Genomic DNA, 11,629 nt, shown 5'->3' with positions numbered 1-11,629 from the left:
CTGCAAAGGATAATAGGTCAAGTTAATTCGTTTTTGATGGTAATCAACTTTTGTCATTAGGGGTAAGCTGCAGAGCCAATGACTTATACTATAGAAAAAATACATCTGCAGAGAGAGACTGTGCTGGTCCCCCTCCCGGAAATAGATAATGGGGGAAATTTCCATATTATGACGTAAAAAACTTACCAAAGGATCTGTTAATTTTGCACAGGGCTGTAGTTTCTAAACCATGAATAGCTTATTCAAATGACTTGCTGCCCCACAACTAATCCATTACTCATGAAAAATCCCATATATGGACTGAAAGCAAATAAAAACAATTCAAGCATTTAGCGTTTAAAGATGTAAGCATTTAATGAGACTTCAGGCTAAAACAGATTTATTTAGTCAAAGAGCCCAAAGCCCATATCATCATCGGATTCCTCGGATTCCTCTTTTTCCACTTTGGCTGGTGCAGCTGAAGCAGCCGGAGCAGCAGCTGTCTCAGCAACAGGAGCAGCAACCACAAAGGCTGATGGGTCTGCCAAGAAAGCCTTGACCTGCAAAGACAAAATTTCCTAAAGTAAACATACAATAAGCAGCCAACCGTACAGTGTGAGAATAGATTCTTCAATTACGGTCTAATCAGAGCTTTAGCTAGTATTGTACCACCAGTGACAATCAAGTGGCAAAACAGCTTCACTTTATAAGCCCTTCTCTTACACTGATCATCCTTTTTGTTCTCCCACAAGGTCACTCAGCCACCTGAACAAATGGTGTAAAGTACAAATGGATGAGGAAAATCTGACTATCTTTTCCTATGATGTGGCACTGGATGCTAGTAGTCACTAGGCCCCCCTTGTAATTTCACGTAGGAGTGGGGAGAATCTGATCAGCACATGTGTAGGGCTAATCCTCCAGCAAGAGAATGGCGAAGGAAGGGAAGTATTATAGTAATATTTACATGAATGTTGCTTTTGCAGAGCAGATAAACATTAAAGGCCATGTCCAGTCAAAGCTTGTTTGGCTGGGCTTCTATAGGATCACAGGAGTGCATCATTGCAGGCGAAACAGTGCAGGGAATCAGAGCCGTCATCTCCTGTTTACTCAGCTCTCAGCCGGTAGTCACGCAATCGCATTTGACTAGCTCCTGTGATAGACAGAACACTGGTCCAGTGGTAGAGGCAGGACACAGACATGAGAACCAAGTAAACAGGAGATGACATGACGGGCTCAGTGAATTCTAGCAGAGCTCATCCCCCCTCCTAGGTAAAATTCACCCGTGATTTGCCCCCTATTCTCAGGGGGAAAAAAGGGTGAGTTATACGCTGACAAATATAGTATATCTAGGCTCAAAACTATAATTGTAAGTAAGGAATACAATAGCCTTACTGTATCCATCCGACCCCAAAGTGTACCAGTGCTGCCGTTGGTACTTGTGACTAGTTATCCTCGGTTAATCTATCCTCAACTGTAATTTGATGGTAAGGAGTCAGTTTGTTCTCCTTCCTGTTACCTCCTAATGTCTTGTTGCCATTTGTGGTAGTGTGGGACCTGCTTCCATTTCCTCAATCCTACCGCTCCATTACCTGCATTCTCTTTCTGCTCTTCCCCCTTAATTTTTCCCTCTATCTTTTTCTCTTCCCTTTCCCCCTCCCTTTTCGGCTATCAGTTCCCATTTCTCCTCCCCCTGGTTTCCTTTCCTCCTTCCCCCATTTTTTTTTCTAACCCCTCTTTCATCCCTCTAAATGTATTCCCCCCCCCCCCTCACCTCCCCATTTGTTCTCCCTCCCTTTCCACCCCTCTTCTTCCCTTTCCCCCTGTTCTAGCCCTCTTTCCTCACACCTTTTCCTTATCCCCCCTTCCTTCCCTTCCCGTTTCACCCTTCATCTACTTTTCCTTCACTCAAGTGTTTACCATTCACACGTGGTGGCCCGCCCCCCCCCCCCCCCCCCATCTATGCATTTTTTAAATCATTAAAGTATTTTACTTATTCCATCAGAGCTTGTCACATTATTCCCCCTCGTGCGCCCCGGGGGTTACCGAGCCTGTGCCTGATCCATGAACCATTTTTAGGTGAGCAATCTACACTCTTGACATTTGACAGCTTTGTAATGACAAAGCACAAGTCTATCATTGTGGATCCGGTGGACCTCCTATTGAGGAGACATTTATACTCAATATAGGCAATTACTATATAGACATCTCTATAGCCAATTACTTACATTATTATTGAGTTACTCCTGATAGAGGGTCACTGGTTGTTCCCAATACTGTGTATTGTATATCAATTTCCTTTCTATTTAATATGTATTCAGATGTTATTTCTTTTGTAAAACATTAAATTTTGTACTTTTATATAAAGGTGCCTACAAAGTCCATTTTCCCTCAATTCCTCCTAAATTGTTTTCTATTCACATACTAGGACGTGGCATATTGATTTATTAAGGATGTTGATTACCATCCAAAGGCAACAGTACTCAATCTTTCGTGTAATGACAAAATACTGTTAATTTATGTCGATTATGTTGTAATATAATACATAGAAACAAGCAATATTATATAAATGTTCTGTAGATCCTCCTTAAGCGATAATTCTGCGAAACAGTCGAGGTTGTGGCCTGCTCCACTCCAGCAAGATATATTACGGTTTTTGTTGCCAACATTGCTGTTCTATTTTGTGGGGCTTGTCCTAAATGTTTTTAACATTGTATAGTTTATGTTAATAAATATTTTTCATACTATTGTATGTTTGTTATCAGTGCCTAGAAAAATCCTAGTCAACACCCCTTGACCTGTGACTATTGATGGGTTAGTTGGCATCAAGCAGCCCCTACCCTATATTCACTTGGTCCCGTTTCCTGTATCCAAGTATTCTGGATGATGGCACACTGATATATATCATTTTTAATTGAGGCCATACTCAAAGTTTTTGATTAGCCTTACAGCTCAGAGCAGAGTTAAAGTGATAATAAAGGTTCTTTTTTTTTTTTTTAATAAAAACTACGCTCTCAGACATCTGTAGGAGCAGGAGGGGAGAAAACCCGCAGTCAGGCACAGCACTGGATCAAGAGAGAACTCAAGTAGGGGAGAGATAACCATTTTTTTTTTTTTTTAACTTTACTGCTGAAAATTAAAAAGGCCAAGTTCACCTCTGTTCACTTTTTTTATAAACTCCAGCTCCCTTATGTCCCAATATAGCATTAATGTACTTTTGCCAAAATAAAAACCACTTTCCATTTATTCTGCACAAGCTTACCTCACTCTTCATGGATGTTAAAAAACCCTTCCTTCTGCCTTACTTCCTGAACACACTTTAGGTCATGGCACAGGGTCCTCAGAGTTGACCAGCTCATTAGCAAAGACCCTGCATCATCTACCCTCAGCTGATCTTATTAGTGCTTTTCCCTCCGATTCCCCTTTGCAGCACTCCTGGGTTCAGAGTAACAAGGTGAGCCCAGTGATGGGGAAGTGTGGGCAGACTATGCAGTGTTTTCCCTGAAGTTTTTTTTTTTTTTTTTTTAGGTGGACACAATTTAGATGGGCAGCCCGGTAATAACACCCTAGGGATAACTAATGTGCAACACATGCCCAAATCAAGGGATCTTTTGTTCCAAAGTTTCAGCCCCAGCAAACTTCCACCCTCTTGTTCAATTTAACACTTACCTTATCTGCCAATGGGAAGCTGTAATCGGTTTCCACAGCAAGAGCAAGAACTCGTTTATACCCATTGACGACAGAGTGAGGTACAGAGGCAACAGTGGGATATCCAATTTGAAGGCAGACACTGGCAATGTTGCGAACACCCTAGAAAACCAGAATCATAACTGAAAATTAGTCTTGAGTCCAGTTGGTGAAGTGCACACATAACCAGATAAAATATATGCAACAGTATTATACCTCTAAAAAGCGAGTACGCAGAGCATCTTCAGTGATATCCAGAACCTCTGGGCTGTAAATGCTGCCGTTGTCATATACTTGTTGGATGATCAAACCAAAGGAGAAGGGGGAAATGTTGAGCATGTTAAGGAGGGTGGCTTCGCTGGCACCTACTTTATCTCCAGTCTTAATCAGCTGTACATCACTCTGAAAGGAAATTATGTAGCAGGTTAGTCCTATTTGTTTTACCACCACCAATGACATCACCAGGGTACAATCATTAGCTGAACTTCCCGTTTCCCCTTGGTGAACATGATCCATATGATCCCAAAACATATCCACTAAAACTATTAACACTAGCTCCAACTCCCCTCTAAAGAAAAACTACAGCACCTAGAGCAACCCAGGCCAGTCTAACAGGCAAGGCTCCTGCCCACTTCCCTCTGTACATTGCCGTTGGTCAGCAAGGCCATCTTAATTATGGGCCTTAAAGCAGAGCTCAATGCAAAAAAGGGGAAGTTTCTCTTTAAAGCCCCCCCCCCCCCCCTCAAATGGCACGTTTGGAAAAATGTGACAAAGCGGGTACCTGGTTTTGACAGACGCCCATTAACACTTCCACTCCCTTTCTCCCTGCAGCCATCTGGGACACATCACAATGCACAGCGGGCAACAAGCTATCACAGCCAAATGCCGGTGACCCAACAGAGGGAAGGAATGGCTTGGGTGATCACATCGCTTATTCAGTGGCAGGTGAGAGTTTTAAAAGTCAGGAGCTGCAGTTTTTGTAGCTGCTGACATAACAAAAAAACGTCAAACTCCTAAGGATTAAAGCGGACTTCCGCCCACCCTTTTAAAAATTAAAAGTCAGCACCTACTCATAATGCAGCCCTGTCTCCCCGAAGTGAGGACAGGGTACCTGTAAAATATAGGTATTCGCTCCCCCCCCCCCCGAATGGTGCCAAATGTGGCACCAGAGGGAAGGAGGACAAAGATAAGCAGAAGTTCCACTTTTGGGTGGAATGCTGCTTTAAAGTATCTCCGGTTGTGTGCAACTTACGTTTTCTTACATTTATTTTCAGCATTTATATTTTTTCGCTATTTTTCCACATTCTTAAAACAAGCAACCAAATTTGTACATTGAAAGTATGGCCTCATTAAAAACTAAAATTTTTGCTCACTTACCAAGATTTCAATAGTTCCTCTGGAGATTTTCGTGGTGATTCCCAAAGCCTGAAAGAAGGATGTCTTCTCAGGGCCCAAACCAGTATTCTGAGCAGGCACTGTGACATCACAGGGGGCAATGGCCCCTGCACGAGCAGAAGCTGGCACCTAGAATATATCAAACAAGTGCTTTAGATTATCTAAAAAACACACAAGTACCATTTTGTAAAAAGTAAGAAAATCCTATCCAAGATAGCGTATGTGGCATGTTGAAACGGCCACCAAGGTAAAAGCAGAAATGACCCACCTTGTTTGCCAACAGCATATCTCGTACTTCAGCGAGATCCTCCTTGGTGAAAACAAAGCCCACATTCCCCTTTATGTGAGGCAAAAGCCTGAAAAAAAAAAAAAAAAAAAAGAAGTTAAAAACTGTATTTTTTTTTTAGTTTCAACCAGGGCATACAGGAACGATTTTACTCACTTCTCCAGGGCAGAGTTGTTTTCCAAGTGACCACGGATTGCCTTGCGCATCATGGTGTTCTTTCCCATAAGCACAACCGCTTTTCCTCGCAGGGACATACGGATCTGTTGCATTTGCTTTGAACCAACATTGTCCGCCCCCACGATGAAACATTTTGGAAAATCATCCAGCAGTTGCTGAAAATAAAAAAGTTGCAGTTATTAAACAAGCAAGGAACTTGTCAATTATTAGCCCTACCAGTAAACAGGCCAACAAAACGCCCTCAAAACAAATTTATATTCAATGTATAGGCACTTGTGTAGTTAAAGCAGAGTTCCAGACACAATTTTTTTTCCAGGCATCGCCTCACTGCAGTAACACACAAACTATATGTATATTTGCTAGTGGATAGTAAGCATTTTTTTGTAAATCTTGCGATTTAGATGATCATCTTCTGGCCGTTGCCATGATGTGTGGGCATATGAAGCCCAATCACAACCTCTTCCTGGATAACCGATCGAGAGGGGCATGCTGGGCAACCAGCATGGATCTCTCGCATGCGCAATGCTTCTGCGGCAGTAGCGCAGATTGTTAAGAAAGTTGCCATAACAATGGGTGGCAACGGAGGAAGGTCCCGCTCCGTTATGGTAACAGACAACATTGTCTATGCAGAACAAAACCAAGAAGCTTTATCCTTCCAAGCAGCTCAATAATTTGCAGCGCTTGGATAAGCTGAAGTACACAAACACAAGGCTGTGTTCCCTTTTTAAAAATGCCGCTGTGATCCTCCTTAAATCACACAAATTCCTGTCGGGAAATAACATGATTCTTTCACATAGTCCTGCCCATTGACTCCTGGGAAACGATGACTCACATTTCCCACAAGCACAGGCGAGGGAGGAGGTGATGCGGAGCCAGAAGTGGCATATTAGAAGCCACCACCTAACAGGGCACTTCTGGTAAGTTAAAAAAAAGTCCTGCAAATGTTTATTAATAAGACTGAAAAAAATGTGACAATCGTTTCCAGGATGCAACTCTGCTTTAAATTACACAAGTGAAAGTGCAGAATTTTTGCTTGAGTTCCACCATGAAGAACTCACTGATAAAACTTTTACAGCGCTATGAGCAAGTCAGAAAAGATGCAGTAAATATACTGGCATATATTATCTGCAAGAAGCTTGCTGGTTGTCAGCTCCTAGTACTGCACATCTAAGTTGTGTTGCCCATCATAACGAAACAGATTTTTATCAGAGCACAATTTAAGTTAGCTTTATCTGTCATTAAAGGACTGGGCAAAGATAATAAATTTAATATTTGCAATAACCATTTCAATTAAAGTATGTGTAGTAGTGCCTACTATACGCAAAGGAACAAGTTCAAAACCAGAAACTCACAATGATTTTCAAAAAGTAGTTAGACTTCCATGTCGCCCTGTCTTCCCTGGGCATCTTGACAGTGCTTCCAAGGATTGCCACAAAAAGGGTTTAAAGACCTGATGACCTGTAAAAAAATAATATTGGCAAACTTACTTTGTAGCTCAAGTGCTAAGGCAGTATAACAGCAGACAAATGATTGACTCCTTAAAGCGGAATTTTACCCATAATTTGATAAAAAATAATGTCTAGCAAGGAATAATAATTATGCTACCAAAATTAGTCAGATCAACCTCTAAAAAAAAAAAAAAAAACATGTAACAGCACTGCGGTCTGGTGACAAACCACGTGGGCCTGTGCAGTACACTAGACAGGATGCCAGGTCTTCCCCATAGCAGCAAGTACTGGAATTTAGGTGTTAGTAATAATTAAGGGAGGGGTTGAGCAGCACTAAAGGCAAGTTTGGCCATCAGGAAGCCCAAAAAGGGGTACAACAGTGGCACTGGCAGACATTCTGTTTATAGTCCCAACAGCCAGATCTTGTTTGATACAAAGCTCTGCTTCACAGTATTTTAAGGGCTCGTTCAGACCATACATGCATGAAAACAGATGGTAAAATCACAGATTTCACTTGCAGAGACATGAACTTATTCAGTTTCAATGCACATTTCAGTGAGTTTTATGCACATTGACATCAGTTTTAATGCATGTCAGGTATGTGCCCTGTTCACACTAATGTGGATGTCACGTCGGCTTTTCTTCCCAGAAAAATGCATATACATTGCAGATTCCTGCACATAAAAAAACCTACGAGACACACAGAGCAATTATTTGTGCCCTTGCAGAACGCATGCAGAAAAACTGCCTAAACTTTGGAGTGTGGCAGGATTGGAATCTGTATTTCGGTGTCCTTGCTTCATCATATTTGTCTTGGTGACAAATGTCACAGGAATGGAAGAAGTCTAAAACTTTAAAGCGGGAGTTCACCCATTTGTTAAATTTTTTTTTTTCTCCCCTTAGATTCCTGCTCGTTTTGTCTAGGGGAATCGGCTATTTGTATTAAAATATGAGCAGTACTTACCCATTTTCGAGCTGCATCTTCTTCCGTCGCTTCCGGGTATGGGTCTTCGGGAGCGGGCGTTCCTTCTTGATTGACAGTCTTCCGAGAGGCTTCCGACGGTCGCATCCATCGCGTCACTCGTAGCCGAAAGAAGCCGAACGTCGGTGCGGCTCTATACTGCGCCTGCGCACCGACGTTCGGCTTCTTTCGGAAAATCGTGACGCGATGGATGCGACCGTCGGAAGCCTCTCGGAAGACTGTCAATCAAGAAGGAACGCCCATTCCCGCAGCCCATACCCGGAAGCGACGGAGAGGATGCATCTCGTAAACGGGTAAGTACTGCACATATTTTAAAACAAATAGCCGATTCCCCTAGAGAAAACGAGCAGGAATCTAAGGGGGAAAAGTTCCCTCTAAGGGTGAACCCCCGCTTTAAGTTTCCACCAGAAATCAAATACAACTGCTTAAAGCAGAGGTTCCGCCAATTTTTTAGTTTTATTTTTTTTAAAAGCCAGCAGCTACAAATACCGCAGCTGCTGACTTAAAAAATGGACACTTACCTTTCCAGCGCGCCCGCGATGTCAGCAGTCCTCGGCTGCTCCAGCCACCATCCTGGGTAAGGGAATCAGGAAGTGGTGCAAATACCTGTCTTAGACAGGTATCTGCACCCCCCGAAAGGTGCCAAATGTGACACCGGAAGGGGGGGAGTTTCCAAAAAGAGGTTCACTTTGTGTGTACCTCCGCTTTAAGTGGATTTTCTTCAGTTTGGGAAGATTTGGTCTCACTTCTCGTCTTGTGAAAGATGGCCCCCTCCCGCCACTCTTACCGGGCCTTCCGTATCCACGGGAGACCCGACCCGCGACTTCCGTTGGCTAGCGACAGACTGGCACCAAGCTGGAAACGGCTTAGTTCCAGTATGTAAACACAGAAGCGACTTCCGATTTACTCAGCTGCCAATAGCGCCGTTTAAATAAAATTAAAAAAACACAGTATTCAGAATCGCCTTTTTGGTGATCTGAATACTTTGAAGTACAGAGGAGGGATTTGGGGTATTTTAGACCCGAGATCCCTCCATAAAGGGTACCTGTCACTACCCATTACTGTCACAAGGGATGTTTACATTCCTTGTGACAGCAATAAAAGTTATCAAAACTTTTTTTTTAAAACAATGTAACAAAAAAGGTTTTATAATTTTAAAGCGCCCCTGTCCCCGTGAGCTTGCGCAGCAAAGAAACGCATACGTGATATGTAAACAGTGTTCGAATCACACATGTGAGGTATTGCCGCGATCACCAGAGCAAGAGAAATAATTGTCGCACTAGACCGCTAGCTTTAATTTTTTTAAAGCGTCGCCTATGGAGATTTTTAGATACCGTAGATTGTCAATATTCCACGAGTGTGTGCAATTTCAAAGCGTGACATGTTAGGTATCCATTTATTCGCCATAACAATCTTTCACATAAAAAAATAATTGTGCCAACTTTACTGTTTATTTTTATTTATTTTTTCATTCATGAAAGTGCCTTTCCCCCCCCAAAATATTGCATTTGAAAGACTGCAGCACAAATACAGTGCGACATAAAATATTGTAACAATCACCATTTTATTCTCTAGGGTCTCTGCTAAAAAAAAATGTTTTATATACACAACACACATAATTTTCTAGCAAAAAGATACAAATTTTAACTTGTAAGCAACAAATATCAGAAATGGGCTTAGGCATTTAAGGGTTAATAGGACACTTTACTGTCCTGGAGTCCAGCAAAGTCAGCATCACAGCTGCCATTACGGGTAAGGGAATGTGGCAGTGTAGCCTCATGGCTTCACGCCGGGAGACCCACTGCGCATGCGCGAGCCTCTGCTCCTCTCGCCTACCGCCCCGACAACCGGGGGGGGGAGAGGAGGGAGCTGAGCCGCCAATATACACAGCTGCGGCTCCCGGAAGTGGGAACAGGATTCCTGTAAAAAGAACAGGTATCCTGCCCCCCCCCCAAAAAGGTGCAAATGGTAGCACCGGAGGGGGGGGGGGGGGAGAGAAACAAATGAGCAGAAGTTCCAATTTTGGGTGGAACTCTGCTTTAAAGCAAGATCTTTAGTCCGCCTCGTTAAAGGAGTTGTAAAGCCTCATGGTTTTTCACCTTAATGCATTCTATACATTAAGGTGAAAACCCTCTGCTGCAGCTTCCCCCCTTATCTTAGCTGAACCCGATCGTTCCAGCGACGAGAATGAGCCCAGCAGCCATTTCAGGTCCTCAATGGATAGATTGAAAGCAGGAGCCATTGGCTCCCACTGCTGTCAATCAAATCCAGAGTCAATGGACACAGCAGCAGAACTCAGCAGCGCACCCGCATGGGTGCCCCCATGGAGAGACTATCCATGGGGTCACTTGAAGCGGATCCTGGTGCATCACCAGGGCACCCCAGAAAAAGGGGATTGGGGCCACTCTGCAAAACCCTGGCACAGAGCAGTCAAATATAACATGTTAATTACTTTAAATGGCTCTGCATTTTCGTTCAATTGATGCTGCAAAGGTTACATCGTTTGATCACTGATGTAATGTTTTTCAAGCTCTCATAGCTAGGTCGATCACAAATCCATACGTGTATGGCCACCTTTGTAACTCCCTCACACATTTTCCCCATACCTAACCATGTGCTGGGGAAGAAAAGGCCAGCCTCAACTATACACAGATCGCGGTCTCCAAGGTGCTCGTCCGTCACACAATGCCTCTAACATAAGGCACAGCCTAGACTTTATTGACACATTAAATGATACGACCCAGCCACGTTGAGGTCACGTGCACGAAACACAGGGCCCACGGGGAACCTCGACATGAGTAGCGCCCACGTTACGTACGACCGCAGACATAACTCCAATAAAAGTGACATTTGAGTCACACGCACCGGCCCGTAGGTGACAAAGAACGCGGTACCCGCCGGCTTTATACACCAAGCCACACGTACCTCACACACAGGCTCCGGAAGGCAAAAGAGGCCGTACATTGGGAACAGCGCTTTTATATGACATGGTTATAGCCAACCAGCGAACAGGATGGGATCAACGTAAATGTTGATTCGTTGGCTTATACGGCAGTTCGTCTTTCTATAGGCTGAGCTAGCAATCAATCAAAAGAGTACTAAAACAAGAAGAAGTTGCTCTAGCCAAAGGGAATAGAGCCCCTAGTGGAGCGGCGACTAATAGCACATCATTGTTCTTAGAAGATGAATCTCCTATTTAGTGGTTATACATGAGTAGTGTTACATGATACAACAAGAGGGATGTAAATTGTATGTTTTTAAAACAAATTTTTATAATCAAACATAAATCAAATCACCTAATTCTCCTATAATCAACATTAAACATTTAAAGCGGGAGTTCACCCATTTGTAAAAAAAAAAAAAAATCTCCCCTTAGCTTCCTGCTCGTTCGGTCTAGGGGAATCGGCTATTTGTATTAAAATATGAGCTGTACTTACCCGTTTTCGAGCTGCATCTTCTTCCGTCGCTTCCGGGTATGGGTCTTCGGGAGCCGGCGTTCCTTCTTGATTGACAGTCTTCCGAAAGGCTTCCGACGGTCGCATCCATCGCGTCACTCGTAGCCGAAAGAAGCCGAACGTCGGTGCGGCTCTATACTGCGCCTGCGCACCGACGTTCGGCTTCTTTCGGAAAATCGTGACGCGATGGATGCGACTGTCGGAAGCCTCTCGGAAGACTGTC

At 43.4% G+C, this 11,629-nt stretch overlaps 1 protein-coding gene across 1 annotated transcript; it reads right to left on the bottom strand.

Moving 5' to 3' along the window:
* Nucleotides 1-328: 328 nt before the first annotated feature.
* On the bottom strand, nt 329-10,979 carry RPLP0 (ribosomal protein lateral stalk subunit P0). Its single transcript, XM_040350434.1, has 8 exons — nt 10,877-10,979; nt 6,874-6,979; nt 5,501-5,676; nt 5,327-5,414; nt 5,041-5,187; nt 3,880-4,065; nt 3,646-3,786; nt 329-539 (listed from the first exon to the last, which is right to left on the bottom strand). Exons 2-8 carry the CDS (start codon nt 6,925-6,927, stop codon nt 384-386), a joined length of 948 nt encoding a protein of 315 aa, XP_040206368.1. The 5' UTR covers nt 6,928-6,979; nt 10,877-10,979; the 3' UTR covers nt 329-383.
* Nucleotides 10,980-11,629: the final 650 nt, after the last annotated feature.

Source organism: Rana temporaria, chromosome 1 (assembly GCF_905171775.1).
Source record: "Rana temporaria chromosome 1, aRanTem1.1, whole genome shotgun sequence".
NCBI lineage: Eukaryota > Metazoa > Chordata > Amphibia > Anura > Ranidae > Rana > Rana temporaria.
Note: the sequence above shows the minus strand (reverse complement) of the source record. Positions and strands in the feature narration are given on the sequence as shown.